This window comes from Takifugu rubripes, chromosome 6 (genome assembly GCF_901000725.2).
Source record: "Takifugu rubripes chromosome 6, fTakRub1.2, whole genome shotgun sequence".
NCBI lineage: Eukaryota > Metazoa > Chordata > Actinopteri > Tetraodontiformes > Tetraodontidae > Takifugu > Takifugu rubripes.
Genome location: NC_042290.1, coordinates 10,899,336 through 10,916,998, shown reverse-complemented (window position 1 = coordinate 10,916,998; position 17,663 = coordinate 10,899,336). Strand labels below are relative to the sequence as shown.

The 17,663-nt window shown below is 49.3% G+C and overlaps 3 protein-coding genes and 1 long non-coding RNA gene across 5 annotated transcripts in view; 2 read left to right on the top strand and 2 right to left on the bottom strand.

The window, feature by feature from the left end:
- Positions 1-4,477, top strand: ggt1b (gamma-glutamyltransferase 1b). The gene is made up of 13 exons (XM_029837689.1): positions 1-140; positions 575-777; positions 870-1,000; positions 1,073-1,162; positions 1,301-1,493; positions 1,790-1,953; positions 2,029-2,178; positions 2,974-3,110; positions 3,191-3,378; positions 3,456-3,583; positions 3,963-4,075; positions 4,151-4,264; positions 4,331-4,477. The coding sequence occupies exons 2-13, from the start codon at positions 617-619 to the stop codon at positions 4,475-4,477; spliced, it is 1,716 nt and encodes a 571-aa protein (XP_029693549.1). The 5' UTR covers positions 1-140; positions 575-616.
- A 700-nt stretch (positions 4,478-5,177) lies between these two features.
- On the bottom strand, positions 5,178-10,611 carry ggt5b (gamma-glutamyltransferase 5b). Its single transcript, XM_003965490.3, has 12 exons — positions 10,376-10,611; positions 9,311-9,438; positions 9,150-9,245; positions 8,867-9,062; positions 8,513-8,673; positions 8,289-8,435; positions 8,078-8,208; positions 7,672-7,859; positions 7,509-7,600; positions 7,306-7,415; positions 7,121-7,231; positions 5,178-6,990 (listed from the first exon to the last, which is right to left on the bottom strand). The coding sequence occupies exons 1-12, from the start codon at positions 10,537-10,539 to the stop codon at positions 6,844-6,846; spliced, it is 1,671 nt and encodes a 556-aa protein (XP_003965539.2). The 5' UTR covers positions 10,540-10,611; the 3' UTR covers positions 5,178-6,843.
- A 1,168-nt stretch (positions 10,612-11,779) lies between these two features.
- Positions 11,780-13,556, bottom strand: LOC115250180 (uncharacterized). Its single transcript, XR_003888767.1, has 4 exons — positions 12,875-13,556; positions 12,035-12,121; positions 11,897-11,947; positions 11,780-11,799 (listed from the first exon to the last, which is right to left on the bottom strand). It is a non-coding gene; the product is annotated as an uncharacterized lncRNA (long non-coding RNA).
- An 849-nt stretch (positions 13,557-14,405) lies between these two features.
- Positions 14,406-17,663, top strand: part of cabp1b (calcium binding protein 1b) — a 10,256-nt gene continuing 6,998 nt past the window's right edge. Inside the window, exon 1 of one of the 2 annotated variants that reach the window (XM_029838107.1) lies at positions 14,406-15,290. In XM_029838107.1, coding sequence (XP_029693967.1) covers positions 14,616-15,290 — 675 coding nt within the window. In that variant the 5' untranslated portion in view covers positions 14,406-14,615. The remainder of the gene's footprint in view (positions 15,291-17,663) is intronic. The other variant, XM_029838108.1, reaches the window with a different exon arrangement.

Sequence of the window (17,663 nt, the reverse complement as noted above, 5' to 3'; positions counted from 1 at the left end):
CTTGAGCTGACAAGTGTCTGTTTTTATGAGGGCTCGGGTTAAACTTTAATACTTTTGTCGTAGTTGTTGTTAAAGTGCCGCCTCTAACCTCTCGCCGCTCACCTTGCTGCAGATAATAGCAACAGTAGTGCTGACTCCAGGTAAGCGTCCGGGTGGCCCTTCTCAGGGAGACGACTGGCTTCTGTTTTTAATTGTTAGTGTTGCTTGCTGTGTTTAGGAGATTAGCAGGGTTTGCCTACACATGTTTCTGTTGCTTCATTTCTGAGACGTAGAGAAAACCTGTTTTCTTAAGTCCAGCAGGTGTTGGGAAACACCGACATGATTTAGCTAAAATGCTCTCCGAGGCTGGATTTGAAATGGTGTAATCATCCATAGAGGCTTGAGGACAATCAGGTCAATTTAAGCATTTTTGGTGTGCAAAAGTGAGGTTATTTCCAACTTTACAACAGACATTTTTAATGGACTGGAGTCAGCGATTGAGATTCTGAACTTTAACAATGACACTCTGATCATTGTTGTCTTGTTGCAGAGATTTTTAATCCCACCGAATTAAAAAGAACGTCTTTCCCGACAGGATTCAAAGGATTTAATCGTTTCCCGTCCAACCCAAAAGAAAATGGCCAATAAGATGGCCATCGTGGCGGTGATGCTGCTGCTGCTGGTGGCGGCCGGCACGTTTCTCGGGGTTTTCTACGGCGTGGGGAGGCGCCAACACAACGAGGGCTTCTACAGGGCGGCCGTGGCGGCAGACGCAGGGCCGTGTTCAGATGTGGGCATGTGAGAGCATCCGCGCTGCAGTGTGCACGTGTCACACATCCAGGTCATATTCCCTCCCTTCCCCTGATGTTCTCGGGTTTTAATTTCCACAGAAGCATCCTGAAAAAACAGGGTTCTGCTGTAGACGCCTGCATCGCGTCTCTACTGTGCGTGGGACTGATGAACCCCCACAGCATGGGCATCGGCGGAGGGCTTTTCCTGACCATCTACGATGCAAACTCTGGTACGGCTTCATCTTTCCCCACTAGAAGAGCCTCGGCTGCACCCTAAACGTGGGTCCCTGTTTGTTATTCAGGGAAGACCGTGACCATTGACGCCAGAGAGACGGCACCACGCAACGCAACACAGGACATGTTTGGGAGCAATCCCGATGCATCAACGACAGGTAATGTACAACCAGAGCTATCAGCTATGGAAATATGGAAATGAGTGTGCGGGGGTGCAGCTGCCGTCATAACAGCGGGTGATAAATCAGAATGCAGATAAGGCTTTTGTTTTTTTTCCCCTCTCATTTCACTGGTAGGAGGGTTGTCTATCGCCGTGCCGGGGGAGCTTCGAGGGTATGAGATGGCACACCAAAAATACGGCAAGCTTCCCTGGAAAGACCTCTTCCAGCCCAGCATCGATTATGCAGAGAAAGGCTTCCCCGTGGGGAAGGCGCTCGCCAAGGCCTTGGCCGAGAAAAAGCGAACCATCGTCGAAGATAAAAACTTATGGTGAGAGACGTCAGAGCTCCTCAATATGACGCAGCAGCTGTGAGCCATCGGCTCGGGCTGCGTGTGAAGTAAACACAAGCAGGACATCTGTGAATTTGGGCGACAGGCGGCTGCGCTCTGTTAAAACCAGCCAGGAGAGGATTCACTGGAGAATCCAGATACGGAAACGGGTTGCATTAGTGACGTAGCTTCATGATAAACGAATGTTTAAAGGTACTTTGAACAACTTTAGCCCAGTTTTCCACTGGTAGGTGCTTACCCTGTTGCCCCCCCCCCACCCCTTTTTTTTCCCACAGTGAGGTGTTTTGCAACCAAAATAAAAGCGACGTCCTGAAAGAAAAAGAAATTCTCCGATACCCCAAGCTTGCAGAAACCTACAGGACAATAGCAGCGGAGGGGGCTAAGGCTTTCTACGAGGGCCCGCTCGCTCAGAACCTCGTAGCGGACATTCAGGCAGCAGGTACGGCCCTGTTTTATCTGACTCCGTCGTCTTCCTGGTCTCAGGTGTGCTTTCATAGCCTGAATCCATGTTTAGAGGGCATCATCACAATGGAGGACCTGAGGGACTATAAGGCTGAACTGGACGAGACTCCTATAGAGGTGGAGACTGGGGAGTACAAGATGGTGGTTCCCAATGCCCCCGCCAGCGGCCCTGTGCTCTCGCTGATATTAAACATCTTGAATGGTAGGAATTAACCCTTTGCCGCCCCATTTACTGGTTCACCTGTCAACATTGCGAAACAGCCCCTCTCCAGCCGAAGACTTTCTCCTTAGTCCGCACTTTATTGTGTAACTTTTTAATGTTTAACGTCCTGCGGTGGTCCTGCTGCACGTCAGGCGGTGGCACAGTCACTCCAGCGACACAAAGGTTGCTGGTTTCAATCTCACGCCTCTGTGGCCTGGCCTCCCCAAAATGGCTTCTGAAGCTGCTGTTTGAGGAACGTGTTGTTCCGCAGCAACGAATGCGATAAAATATCAAACTCTGAAGGTTGATATGATGATGTAACCTTATTTAACCTGTTCAGAGCTACATTATTTTTAGGAACCGGCCTGTCCCGTCTGTCAGCGTTACTGTCCCTGTGTTTGATCCCACTCCGTCTCTGCTGTCTGGTCTTTGCAGACGTCACGTTACAGACACTGTTGCTTTACAGCATCTGCCTCCTAAAGTAATTAATCTCTCTGAACCTTTCCTTTCCCTGCAACCGGCCGCCCACTCGCCTGGTCCCCTGCCTCTCACACAACACTAATCTCTCCAATTACCTCTAATTGGACACAGCTGAATGGTGGAGGCTCATTGCAGCAGATGGACAAAAAAAATTCCATCTTACTGATTCAATGTAGGTTCCCTCCGGCGCTCCTCCCTGTTCCCTCTGAGGGTATCGGTCCAGCCTGCGATTGGCCTGGGAACCGGCTGGGTCTGGTCAGGTTTAGGGTTCTGTCTTGGTGCAGACGGTGATGTAACAGTTCCCATTTACTCCAGGGTACAACTTTAGCTCCAGCAGCATGTCGAGTACGGAGGAGCAGGTTTTAACCTACCATCGCATCGTGGAGGCTTTCCGTTTTGGTTATGCAAAGAGGACCTTACTGGGAGATCCGAAGTTTCTGAACATCATGGGTGTAAGTTACTCACCGAGGAGCTTCTTTCTTTCTGGAATATTTGTTGAGTATCTTCCATCCCGGATTCTCTTCCATTCCAGGTGATCCAGAACATGACTTCAGCTTCCTACGCCAACGAGCTCCGTAAAAAGATCACGGACAACACCACGCACCCGATGGAGTACTACGAGCCACAGTTTTCCCTGCCCGAGAACCACGGGACCTCGCACATCTCCGTGGTAGCAGAGGACGGCAGCGCTGTAGCCGCCACCAGCACCATCAACCACTAGTACGAGAACATCACATCCGTCATGGCGTCAGATCTCTGGCTCGACGGCCTCTCAGCGCTTCTGGTTTTTCTCGCAGTTTCGGCTCCAAAGTCATGTCGGCCTCAACGGGGATACTTCTCAACAACGAGATGGACGACTTCAGCTCACCGAACATCACCAACGGCTTTGGCGTGCCTCCTTCGCCCAACAACTTCATCAAGCCAGGTTCTTTAAACACACAAGCAAAACACAGTTGGTCAGCATGGTGACTGAAGTTCACCCAGGAAGTCAACTGTCCTCTGGAACCAGTCTGCCCTTTCCCCTCCGACCTCTCATTAAAAATGCATTCATGTCCACACAACTGCTGCCTCACTGGATATCTTCCCATTCCGGGACCATCTGCTGTAAACCCCAGAGATGGTTGTGGGTTAAAATCCCAGCACCAACAATCAGCCACATTCAAAGTCCCCTTTCCTTGTCCCCAGTGCAATGCTGGTTTGATCTTCAACAAGTTGTCTTGACCACACCCACAAGCCTAAATGAATTGTTTAGTTGCCACTCTGCCCATGAAAATTCCCATTCCTAACATACATTTTCTTTAAAGGAAAAAGGCCGTTGTCTTCCATGTGCCCCACCCTCATGTTTGACAAGAATAAAAAAGTCAAAATGGCGGTGGGAGGTTCGGGCGGAACAAAAATCACCACCTCCATCGCTCTGGTATGTGGTGACCTCTTCACCCCGCTCACGATGGGAACTACAGCAGGTTTTAAACCTAAATCTGTTGTCTTGTAGGTGATGCTGAAGGCTCTGTTCTTCAATTATGACCTCAAGACAGCAGTGTCAGAGCCAAGGCTCCACAACCAGCTGAGTCCCAACACAACCATGGTGGAACCCGGTTTTAACCAAGTGAGTTTTTGCAGAGGCGTGAGTGTTTTGTAGTTCAGGTTTTAAACACCGTCTCCTTCCGTCCAGACCATCGTGGACGGTTTGGCCCTGAAGAACCACCAGATGAGCTATCTGACTTCATCGGGAGCCGTGGTGCAGGCGGTGGTTCGCTATGACAAAGGACTCCACGCTCAGTCGGACCCTCGCAAGTCGGGCTACGCTTCCGGATACTGAGGTCACAAACAGTCCTCTGGTCACACTCCGAGACCGAGGCTGCACGAACCGTGACGGCCGTAACACCAACCGACAGATTAGACGTTAACGGCGCTCCACGTTGGCCGCCGAGTGGGTTCCAACATGCAGTAGGCGACTCGAAAAACACCTTTTTTATTTATTTCTTATTGCGCCGTTGGGAGGACGGTCTGCTTGTTTTAAATTATTGCTGGAATTTGTCTTCCATGAATTTTATTGAATGCATTAGCCACCGTTTTATGTGTGTCAGAACTGTTAAATTATGTCCACAGTAACCAGCCTTCGCTCCGAGGTGACCTGACTTGGCACGTGCACTGCAGGTTTTATGAATATGTCTTTTAAAAGTGAGGGATTTGCCCATATTTAATTTTGATGTTAATCAAACAAGCTGCTTTTGAACAAAATGATAATTACACCTTAGGGACCAAGACTCCTTCATAATTTCCCTCCACCCGGAGAGCATCGGCCTGTAATGACCCCAATTACAGCTGTTGCAGCTCACTGTCACCGCTGGGATTCAGGGCTCTCATTTTCTCAGCTGGAATGTAAACGTGCACTGTAATTATTGAAAATGTTTAAATCATAACATCTCATGCGTCTGATTCTTAGACGGCTCAACATCATGGACGCCGTAAATGACTGTAATGTGTTTTGTTAAATAAATAGAGACAAGAAACAATCTTGACATGAATGCGTTATTTATTTGACGCGTTTGTGCTTTAAAATGGAAGTTGAAAATTTTGCAATGAGCAGCAGAAAGAAATCATCTAAGATGCCAACAAAGACTATTTAGCTTTAGCGGGTCGATACACAAGAAGAAAAATGCAAGTGTTGATGGTAAACACACCAGACACTCGTTCACAGCATCACTTCATCAGTAAACAGCTGCCATTTCTAGTTACAACTGAATCTTTGCAAAGCTGCAGGACAAACACGTGAGAGCAGCCAGAGTCCTTCCGGGGTCCCAAATCAGAGGAAACAGACAACAGACGCTAGCTCAAGGCTGCGTACGGCCGTTAGTGTTAGTAGCAACGACTAGATGATCACAGTCCACATTTGGGCTCCAAGGCTGAACATTTTCAAATATAACATTGTTAAAAGAAATCGCTGGTGGGACGCTGAGCGAGTGAAAATGGGAGATTTCTCTAAGCCTGAAATAAGCACATTGTTATAATGAACATTTGAATTATGCAACTGTGACATTCCAATTAGCAGGAAAAGAGGGAAAGAACCCCTCTGAATTTCAGTGTCCCCACAGTTTTAAACTGATCCCCTCATTTGCATGCAATTACAACTGTAATAAGAAAAATGTGCACGCAGACGCGCCCTGACCGCACGTCCTCCTGCATTTGCACGACGCTCATGTGGAATGATGGCTGACATCACGACACCACTGCTGTGAGCTCACAGATCACCCAGATTAGCCCTTTTGTCGCGGCGCCAAACCAAAATTTGCGCCTCCTCATAACTGGCGTTGGAACTCCCCGAAGGAGAGAACCACAACCCAGTAAAGAGGTGATTACTTATTCATGAGTCAATCTGCTGAAATGAATCTGGCTACTGACACGAAGGAGAAAAACACGGAGCGGATTATTGCTGCTCACGGACAGCAGAGAACAAATGTTTCAAGAACGGCACCGGAGGGGAAAAAAATGCATTAAGCTCAGATATTAAGATGGCGTCAGGGCGTCTGGCGGTGAGAGATTAAACTTTAATCATCCCTAATTGTTCACAGCATTCAGATATACGAGACTGTCCAGAAGGATATCGAAATTCCAGGGGTGTTGTGAAATTATGTTGTGGATTTCACAACTTTGGCTGGCGTGAATGTGCTGACAGAAGCGTAAAGGATCAAACAGAAGCTTTCAGTCACTGGGGGCTCCTCTGATGATTGACAGGACAAAAAGGTTGCACTTTGCTCAGGACTGGAACAGATTACAGATAAGCCCGTAAAGATACAACGATTACATAATTATGTACAACCCGTTTATGCTGGAACATTCAGGGACTGTTGATCCTTGAAGGTTTAAAAAAAAAAAAGGTTCAAAGGTGTGGGTATATAAAAATTAGCATCAAATGTTTGTCAAAAAATAGTCTGGATTTTACTGAGGGTTTCTTTGGGGGGTATCTATGTTGGTCCCGTCTGCCTCTTTCCCAAATTTGGAGCATAACGTCCTTTCACAGGATTGTTTTTCCTGTAAATTCTATGAGACCAGGATTATTCAGCAGATTCCCAAAGAAGAGTGGAAACCTCAGAATGTCTGTTTCAGTTCCACAGCTTCGTCACTCCCCCACATTAGGGCTGAAGCTTCAGTCTCCCTGACAGTGATTCTTCTCAGAGATAACGGTCAGTATCCAGCCGCTTGGCCCATCTTCCGCTTGTCTGAGACGGCTTCGATGCACCCATTCTCCTTCTCCAAACCATTAACCACGTTGAAAAAATACTTCCAATCTCTCACTTTGTGTCTGAGAGCTTTGAGACCATCCACGACAGACTGCCGGCACAGGAAACACACATAAATCTCACTTCAAAACCGGATTTCGGGTCGGGTGAAGGAATATCTCCCGATCTCCGGCAGAGGCCGTCAAAACGAGCACAATTATCACAGATTCAGGCTTTCTCACCTGGTCAAACCCACGCTCCAACTTCACGTTGTTCTCGGAGTCAACGTAGACGATGGGCGCCGCGATGGCGTCCTTCAGGCTCATCTTGAGCCAGAGACGGTTCATTATTGCCTGCCGGAGCATAGACGCGCCGTAAGGAGACGACAAATCGAGAGACGCGCAACGACGGACGTTAGAGGACTTACCAAGGCCACGGCGGAGGTGATCATGCTCCCCCCCGAGCCCCCGATCACCAGCAGCCCTCCAGACTCTGACTCCAGTATCACCGGAGACATGGATGATGGAGGCTGTTCACCTACAGCGACAATTACGCCGCGCATCAGCCCGAGAGGAGGCTAAATGGCCACATTATGTAATCCTCTCACTGGATTTATGTGGGTGACTTTACCCGCACTGATGGCGTCCGCTCGCTTGCAGAAATCCGACAGCTCGTTGTTCATGATGACGCCCGTCCGCGGAGAATAAACGGCCCCTCCAAATCTGACAAAACACAGTTGGGTGAATGGCTCACAGGCGGCACCAGCACATCAGTACGGCACCGTGCTGCTCACATCTGGTTGATGGTGCTGGTGGCGGAGACCGCCAGCCCGTCTTCGTCCACGACGGACACGTGCGTCGTCCCGAAGCGGTCCAACGGGGGGGCGACGTTGCTGTAGTAGTCGTTTTCGTGGGTGCAGTTCACGGAAATCTTCCTCCTGATGCGATCGATGAAGGAGGGGTCGATCAAATGAGCGGCGCTCTGTGGGGAGAAGGTCAAGGTGAGGGCGGGGACGTGACACCACCGGGTCGGGTGCTTTCGTGGTTTTGAGTTCTCAAACTGGGGTGAGCCAGAAACGATGTTGATCATGTCATGAACCTGCTCCCAGGCCCCTGAATGCAGCACGATTCTGCTGAATTTGACTCAGTCCTCAACCCCCAAAAGTTCATTCTACTGACGTTAATGCAAAAGAGCCAAACCTTTTTGGTGCTGAAGCGGGGATCGGAAATGCTCCTCCTCTGTCCATTAGCAAATTTAGCAGCCTCTATGAAGTAATGGTACATCTGAGTCTTCTGCTGACCCTCCATGGATGTGGCGTTGATGGGGAACTCTGCAGAACAACAGTCTCGTTCGACTCTCAAGCGATTCGCAGGCAAAAATATCGACATGTCGTAATTTCAGTGCAGAAACCTTTCATTAATTTAAGAATAAAGGCGAGCAGAGCGCCCCCAGCAGGTGGTGGAGGGATGTACATGTGAGTGTTTCCAAGGGAAACCTTCCAAGCGTTCTCTTCGCGCACTCGGAAGCTCCTCAAATCATCCATTTCCAAAGTTCCACCTACAAAAACATGCAGGAAACAGAAACCTCTGAGCTTTTGGCTTCTAACCATCCAAGTATGTGGCGATTGCTCCAACCTGCTTCTTTTATATCTTTGATTAAATCTTGTCCAATCTTGCCGGTGTAGAATGCGTCGGCTCCTTTCTGAGCAACTATTTCCAAGGTTTCTGCAAGCTGGGAGAATTTCAGGGTGTCTCCTTTTCCCAAAGCTGTTTTGTTTGCGTTGCAGAAGAGTTTGCTGACAATGTAAAGCAACACAAAGGAGCATTAAAAGGTGACACCAGCATAATCAAGGTGCTACTTCACAAGACCAGCGTTTCCCCAAAACCTCGGCTTTCTCACAGTTAATTGTTAATCCAAAGTTACATAAGTGGGTTTTATTTAAAGCTTTCTGTTCCAGAACTTTTTCCAAAAATGCTTTTTCCCCATACCATAGAGAAGAATGCTCCACTTGGGCTTTTATGAGGGGTTCCTTCAAGAGTTCTGTCAGGAATGGCGGCATCTTGATGCCATCCCGGGCCAGTTTAATTGTCGGCTCAAAGAGCTTGGCCCAGGACAGTTTTCCATAACGTCTGTGAAGGGCCTCGTAGCCTCGCAGCTCTCCAGGAACGCCGATCCACTGGCTGCCTGCCGCAGACAGACAGGAGGTTTATTTCCTACATTCACATTCGATCAAGTCCGCCAACGTGCGCTGGAGAGCGAGAAGCACATCACCTGTGCTCAGTGTGAATGTCGAGGGGCAGTCGCTCAACAGGTCGACTTTAAACCTCCGCGGGACCGTCTCTCTGAAGTTGTACACTTTGATGTGACCTGGAAGCAGATCAGCGTTACAGGTGGGGGGGAAAAGGGAAAGAAGAAAACTAGCCACAGGCTACCTGTTATATCCCTGACAGTGACTATGGAGCCTCCCCCAATCCCCATGCTCTGGGGGTTGACCACGGAGGTGCACAGAAGAGCTGCAATGGCGCCATCTACCGCCGACCCTCCCTGCTGCAGAATGCTCCTGAAAAGTAAAAGAAAAGACGGGATTTATAAATCGGACACCCCCTCTCAATCTCTCTTTCAATTTTCGGCAGCTCGTTGCATGTTTGGCCTCCCCCGCGCACTGAGAATGTTTAAATGATTGGAGAGCGGCCACGGGGCAAATTAAAACCGTGTCCTTGAGCAACTCTGGAAACTAATTGGTGCAACAAGTTTGGCAACTTGCCCCGTTGCCGTTTATTACATCGATTTGTAAAATTGTTTTGTCAGACTAAAGAGATGCAGACGTGAAGCCTGTTATGTGTTATGGGCGCATAATTAGGTAAAAACGAAACAGCTGCGTACCCCCCCCCCCCCCTTCACCCCACACACACACATTTCGTTGGGTAAAACCGAGTATGCTCTGCAAGCATTTTCTGAGCCAGGACTCGAACTCCAAGTTGCTCCGGGGAGCGAATTCTGCATGTTCTGTGTTGCCTGGGTGCATCGCCCGTGCAGGTCAAGTCCTTTGTCCCTGAATTCTGAGGGAAAAGAAATCTTGGCATGGGACTAAACAACAACCCGCCGCCGCCGCCGCCGCCGCCCATCAATCAAATCCAACAGATATGAAATTTGTGGAGTTTCACCACTGAAAAAAAGAAAGAAAAAAAAAGCGTTTTGTCCAAGGGGGGGAGGAAAAACTTCAGGGACGTTGTTTGAACGTGTTCCCACATCCAGCAAGTTGAATGCACACACCGTGCGGGTATTATTTCTGTTTACACAGGGCGATCAAATCTCTTAAACTGATTATCTCATCGCCCCATTTTTTTTTCCTACCTGTTGAGAGAGCCCACTTGATTTAAGACGCGAATCTCCCTTGTGAATAAAGACAAATCTCATCTTGATTCACCATCAACTCACTTCTTAAACGGCTCAGAATCATATCTGTGAGTTAACAAAATAAAACCAAAAACAACTACCTGCCGATGTCGGAGCACAGGCGCGAGTCCGCAGCCACAGCCGCGCGCGTGAAGCTCGCGCATCGTCCGACCACGAGCAACGAGACGCACAGGTAGATGAGCGCGAGGCAGGTCAGGGCGCCCAGGACGCAGCAGCAGACCAGCCAGGGTTTGGAGTTCGCCATGAGAGTCGTGCGGATGCTGCAGCGGTCAGTGCGCCGGATGGATTAATGATCACCGCCCTCCTCCGAGGAGGTGGAGAGATGAAGAAAGTTTAAGACCTCCCTCTTTCCTTCCCGTAAATGAACCCTAATTCTGATTCAGCAGCACGAAGGAGTCATTCTACAACTGAAAGCAGCGCCCCCCCCCCCCAAAAAAAAGTAATAAAGTTGTCATGTTAGATGGGGTTTCACTCGGGTTTTTCTCAGCCACATCTAAAAGTCACTCCTAGAACTTCGAAAAAGGGAATCCAGAATGTAGCTGTGCCGTTTTCGGTCAATAGGAGGGAATGAGTCCAGAAAACATGTTTGGACAGGACGAGTGAATCAACCAGGCCCCGACCTCGAAACAAAAGCATTTCAAAGACGGCCCCTTATTTTGGGCCCTCGGGATCCAGGCCAGCTCATTTTCTACTCGCTCCCACGTTTCCTGGAAACTTTAAAGTTGTGAAACTGCACAGAAGCCTTGATGTTCCTGAGGGAGCCGGTGTCCCGGACGCAGCACTAACCTCTGTTCTCATGCTCAGGCTGCATCAGGGCTGTGGCGAGGCTGCAGGTACGATTCCTGTGTTAAGGTGGGTGCTGAGGGTGCTGCTTGTTGCTGCCTGCGCCAACTTTTTTTTTTTTTCTTTTTAATCTAGTATCTTTTCGTCACCTTTTCGCTCACCTACATCGGGGAAGATATCAACTGTGTTTTAGTGAAATAAGCGGCGAAAATATGTGTTGAGGTAAAAAAAAAAAAAAAAAAAGGAGATTACACCCATCACACTCGAAACAAAGGAGATTATTTTATGCAACAGTCCGATCCGCCTCGCCTGATGTCGGGAAACTGACAGATTTTAACTGTCTGGACCTGCAGCTCCATCTTAAGCATTCATGTTCCCTCGTAGATAAAGATTGCAATCAAGTTCAAGCTCTTCCCAAATTCCAGGGTCCTAGACTTAAAAACCCATAGAAGGTTCTGCGATTTACTCTGAAGCCGAGAGTGTGCGAACGGTGGGGACATCCCAGATGTGCAGAAACAGCTGCATCGGTAACAGCAGGAAGTAAACATTAAGAAGCAGCCCGACTGAAGGGCAAAATAAACGGGATCAGATTTTCTTTTTAAACTTTGACCGGTTTTTTTTAAACTATGCATGAGAGAAACAAGGCAGGGAGTGTGTAAATCCTCATTTTCACTTTAGAACTTCCTCACCTCAGTGTAATCCTCATCATCCTTCTGGCTGTCTGCACATAAAAAATAGTTTTGTGCTGTTGGATCGTCAAAAACACCTCAGGTTCTTTTTCTGAACCTGTTGGATCAGGCCTGGAAGAAAACGCTCACGTCCGCTCTGCCCGTTCATCACAGTCCTGCGACCTGCAGCTGTGGCGCCACCTGGTGGTAAGAACGGAGAGGAGCACCCGGCTCAATGTTGAGGCAAAAAACAAAATTCAATTTCATCATCAGTACTTCTTACACCACCTGAATTAATCACACCAGCGTACGGATAATTGAAATTGTTCTCCCCCTGTGAAATGAATTCAGCTGCAGCAATGACCTTTAGATGACCTTTAGAGAAGAGAAAACATGGCCAGAAAACATAAATGTTAATTATTGCTGCATTAATGTCACAGCCACAGGATGCAGAAGCTTGTTTTAGTGGAAGTCTCTCTGCAGGAGTGATGTTGAAGGATAGCATAGTTCACACTTCTTATTCCATTCATATCCACCACCCTGCAGGATGGGGAGTGTGTGTGTGTGTGTGTGTGTGTGTGTGTGTGTGTGTGTGTGTGTGTGTGTGTGTGTGTGTTCTCCCCCTTAACAACTTTCCCTCATATTTCCTCACTGACCTTCAACATCCAGATTAGTCATGCTTTCAACAGTCACCCATCTTTGTTTAAAGGGGGCCAACATGTCATGTGACCACGAACATGCCTCTAGAAGCATCCAAGAGGCCAACAAACACAGATGAGCAAAATGTTTCCTGCTTTTTAATCATTCATTTTTTCTCTCAGGCTAAAATAGTTCCAAAACTAAATTTGGAACATCCAGTTAAGTCACATCTGCAGAGCAAAAATGGGGGATAATATTCAGGGTAACATGGATTACAGATAGATTTATGGAATCCAGCAAAAGCAAAACAGATTTTGGCAGATTTCCCTGTGTGTTCTTGACATTGCAGCTCCACACTTCAGACTTCCGGAGTCTCCCAGCAGCCAATAAACCGAGCTGACAGCAGAGGTTAGAAGAGGCCGAGCGACTGTTCAATGACTTTCGCTGTTGTTTACTGGAACAAGGCTCATCGAGGTTGCACAAGATTACCTGATCCATCCTCGTTCTACCTCTGAGTGCTGCTGCCGTTACGTGAAGTGGGGCCAGAAACAGGACCCAAAAACGCAGACACAGACGAACCTCATCGTGAGGAGGTTTGATCTCAAAAAGGTAAAGGTGCATTAGCTGGGTAGGGTGCAGGCGGGTGAGGCAGTGAACTGGGAGCTGCAGGACGAGGATGAAACAAGTAAAAAAAGAAAACTCACAGAGAAGCAGACCAGCAAAAGTCCACCCTCAAAACACAAAGGTAAAGGAGCCGAGTGTTACCACAGGGGATCTACAATCATCTAGCAATGAGAAGAGAAACGAGTTGCTCTTTAAAGCTGCCGAGCCAATCACCCCAGATGAGCTGCAGGTGAGGGCGGGGGGGTGTTTCAGCCCTGCCTGCTCCAGAAAGGGGAAAGAACCAGGAAACACTGAATCCTAACAGCTGCGCTTTAGCATTTCTGCTTTGAGCTACTTGAAAACACGTTTCATCGTGGCCAAGGCCTCGGAATCAATCAGTCGTCGTCCAGGTTTGCTGCCCACACACCAGCCAATCAGACTGCTGCTGCACGTTCCTTCCGCTGGGTTGGCTGAGGGGTGCAGAGGTCGGTCCTCTGCTGTGTGGCGCCGCGCGACGCCGCGGGATGACTATGAATATAAAAACCTACATCTGGACATTTTGAACCTGTGTCATTTTTGTAAAAAAATCCCTGCGGTTTCTTTGAGTTTAATTAAGGTTGTTTCTGCCCTCTCAGCCATTAAGTGGGCCATATTGCACCCCCAGGCTTTGCACACCCCCTGCTGCTGCAGCAGCAACCTTCTGAACTAACTGAGAAGAAGAGATTAATTCTTTTTAGCAGCAAAGACTTAAAAATGTTGGGAGGTATGAGTGTGAGAGTGGGCTCAGCATCGGTGGGCTCGGCCTGCGCTTAAGGAGTCCCACTGAGCCTCTGTTGGGGGGGTCGGAGCGGCGCTTTGCCTCCCCCTGGGGCAAAAGAAGCAGAGACACAGATGTCAGAACAAACATTCCCCTGAGAAAAGAGCAAATTCTGCGTGTTTCTCGTCTTTTCACCATGAAACGAGTGCGTGCAAGCCCGGAGTTTTAATTGGCCCCGTTCTCCAACATCGTTATACACGTTTTTGGCCCGAATCCCTGAGCATCTGCTGAGGGAATCGTGACCCCGGCGTGTGCAGATGGGCTGAGACTGCATTTTTCCAGTTTCAGTTTCATGTGATAAATCAGAAAGTGTCTCTTCAACCCACATATTTGACTCGGTCCTCGTGTCATCATAGTCCAGCTTTACTGGGACCTTGAAGCGATCTTGTTCTGCTGCTCATGGAATCCGCAAATAAAAGTTGTCATGCAGCAGCCACTTGTTGCATTCTCTCCCCCCCCCCCCCCCCCCCCCCCACACACACACACACACGAATCAACTGGATCCTTCTGTAGGATGAACCAACAGATCACCGATCTGACCGCTTCTAGAGCTGCAGTGACGTCGTCCTGCCGAACTTTGAGCGCGTGCACCGTGTGACAAGCGCGGCAGTCAAGCGTCGATATTAAAGGAACTCCGCGTCTCTTCACGCATTCAGTCAAGTGGCCGCTTGCGTGATAGCAGCGTGCGTGGATGCGAATTAAGAGGAGCGCCTGGCTGCACGTGGAGGTGGGACTGCCCTACTTCCTCTGCTCGACCTCCATCCTTCCTCCTGGAGCTCCATCACTTCGCCCGTCGCGCGTCAGGCAACAATGAGCTCCGCTCTGCCCAAAAGCGACTCCACCACGTCGCTGCTCAGATCATCGGGGCTCAAAAGCAGGTCCGAGCCCTCGAGCGGCGCCCCGCGCGATCACCGGAGCCACCGCGCACACCATCACCCCTCCAGAGCCGGAGGCAGGGACGATCCGCGCCGGACGGAGGAGTGTGAGACCAGTGCGCGGAGACCCCTGTGCCAGCCGAGACACGCCGGCTCCCGAGGTGAACCCCGCGTGCAGAGGAGTCACTCCCACGAGCAGGAGAGCCTCGCGGATGACGGTTATGCTCCGGAGGAGGCGAGACACAGAACAAGCCGGCACCAAAAGGAGCGGAGCAGGTCCATGAAGTCCAAACATGCCCCCCATCATCACCAGGACTCATCCCGAGCCGAGCCGCCTCCTGCGGCGCATCAGCGCGGCGGCGCCCGGCAGGACAGGAGAGCCTCTCCAACCCCATCACACTCGAAACAGACGGACGACGCGGCTTTCTTCTTCGAAACCGGAAAGAGAGTCATCACCGGGTCTTTCTCCAGTTTGTCCAGCTCAGACCCAACTGGGACCAGCGGGCCGGTCCGGACCGCAGCGGCCGGCCGAGCATCCAAAAGACTGAGTGTGACCTCATCCGAGTACGACTCCAGTCTGCATCCCATAGTGAAATCAGTCTTTGGGCAGGTGAGAGAAGTTTTAAAAAGTCTGCAATTCTTTTTCACCCCCCCAAACTAACATTTGAGCTCCTTTAACGCAACAACCAAACTTTAAAATTGTGTAAGGTGAAAAGGGCACGGCGGGGGCTCGGGGTTGAGATGCAGGTGAACCTATTAAAACCAGCCAGAGCAGATTAAAAATGGATGCAGTCATTCAGCCCAAATCTGGGATCTGTCAGTTCCTGGACGGGTGGCTGCTCGCAGCCTGTCATGCATCCCGCGTTGGCTCTCATTGTGACGGTCACCTGAGCCCCCATATGGGGGGGGGGGGGGGGGCGGCCGCGGGGAAGGGATCAGCTTTCCAGGCAGGGAGGACGGGGTGCACATCTGTGCATCACCTCCGCAGCCAGTCTCCATTTTTCCATCTTTCTTTCTCTCCTTGATAAAAAGCTCTAAAGGAGACAATTACTTCCCCAGAGTGCTCTGAAAATAACCTGCAAATCTAGGCCAGAGCTTGGGTCCGTTTTAGGGGTTTCCATCGAGATAAAGTCTACTTATGCTGTAAAACCTGCCGCTGCTGCGGCGTGGGGGGGGGGTCACCTTAATCACATTTAAACTCTCCGTCAAAGAGTTTGAAGATTACTGAGTGTTTAAAGACGTTTATTTGCACCTGCTCAGCTTCTCAGCCTGGTTTCGATGACCAGAGCGTCTTCCCAGGATGCCCTTAATGCCGCAAGGGCAAGACGAGAAATTCACGCTCCACAGAAATTCCTTCATCTCGCAGTTTCTTATATAACATCGAGATCTGCATACAATTCCAACAGGACTCGTTGGCTGCCAGTGGAAGAGGCTAAAAATAACCCAGCCCATCAAGACCTGATTATGAGAGACTGGAGGAGGGCAGAATGGTCGGTCCTGGTGAAAAAGAAAGAGTCTTTTGGCAGATGTGTTATCTAACAGAGACAAAAATGTCAAGTGAATAAAAGAGCCGGTTTGGTGCTGACGTGTTTCATCCTGCCAGTCTGACAAGATGATTTCCAAAAAGGCTAAAAAAAAAAACCCAAAAACTACAGACCAAAATATGTTCCAGGCTGTTCTGGTGAAATGCGTCACTCGGGTCTAAGAATATAAGATTTATTGAGCGATTTGTCAAATTTGGAAGCAAAAAAAAAAAAGCTTTTTTATTTTCTTTTTTTTTAGAATTTACTAAATTGAGATGAAAGGAGGTGAGTGTTAACCAGCAGAGGGAGCACATGGTGTGTGCACAAACAAGTCTGAAGAGTGTGTGTGTGTGTGTGAGAGAGTTTATCACAGACAGGAAAGGAATCCACTCTGTGTGTGTGTGTGTGTGTGTGTGTCACATCACTGAGACAGGAGAGGCAAAGAAATGGTGGAAGAAAGCGAAGGGAGCCGATCGGAGGGCGAGAGATGAAACAGGAAGTGTCTGATCTTACATAAGCCCGGCGATGGGCTCATGGCAGCTCTGAAGCCAGGAACGTGTCCTAAAACACACATTAGCCCACCGCGCCGCCGCCCACCTCCTTTTCCTGTTACTCTCCTCACGTCGACGCTTCTAACCTGCCGTCGTTCCCTCCATCCCTGCTTGGGGTCATTCTGACCTTCAAAACACCAACCAGAGAAATGAGGAGGACCAAAAGCAGGAGAAGAGTCCGAGGGCGCGCTGCAGCATATGCCTCCAGCGGGTTATTTATAGAGGCAGGGGGTTATTTTTGTATCTGTGCTGGTGGGGAAGGAAGGTAGGAAATTCACTGTATGGTTAAATCCCTTTATTGAGATGGGGATTAGGCGGTGAAACGTAAGAGCCCGTACGCTTAATATTCATGGAGACCTGAGGCTGCAGGAGGGGGGGGGGGGGTGATGAGGAATCCTAAACAAAAGATGGAACGCGTCACCATTAAGCTCCAAGAGCTTGTATGAGTCAGGAATTATACTACAGATACCAGAATAAGCTCCACGAACTTCCCTGGCTAATCTGGTGGAACTGTATTAATGACGTCTCGGCTGACGCAAGTGCGCCTTGTATTTTGGTTTCAGCACCGACGGTGACGACAAAAAATAATTCACTAACCCCCCCCCCCCAGGATATTCAAGAAATGATCATTAAAATGCAATAAAAGCACCCAGAAACCTACCCCCCCCCTCGAAACTTCTGGACTTTTCCCCCACGTTCCTGCAGATTTGGTCGTCGTTTTGGGCGATTTCGTCCTCCCGGGCGATGCCTCGTCCTGGCTATTGTGTAAACGTGTGAGCGGGAAATGGATCCCATGCCTGCGCGCTCTTCCACGGCCTGACATTATGAGAGCTGACGGTTCTTGCGTCTGACGTCTGATGCGTTCTGAAGCTCACAATGAGCCTCTGGTGAGAGGGCGGCTGAATCATC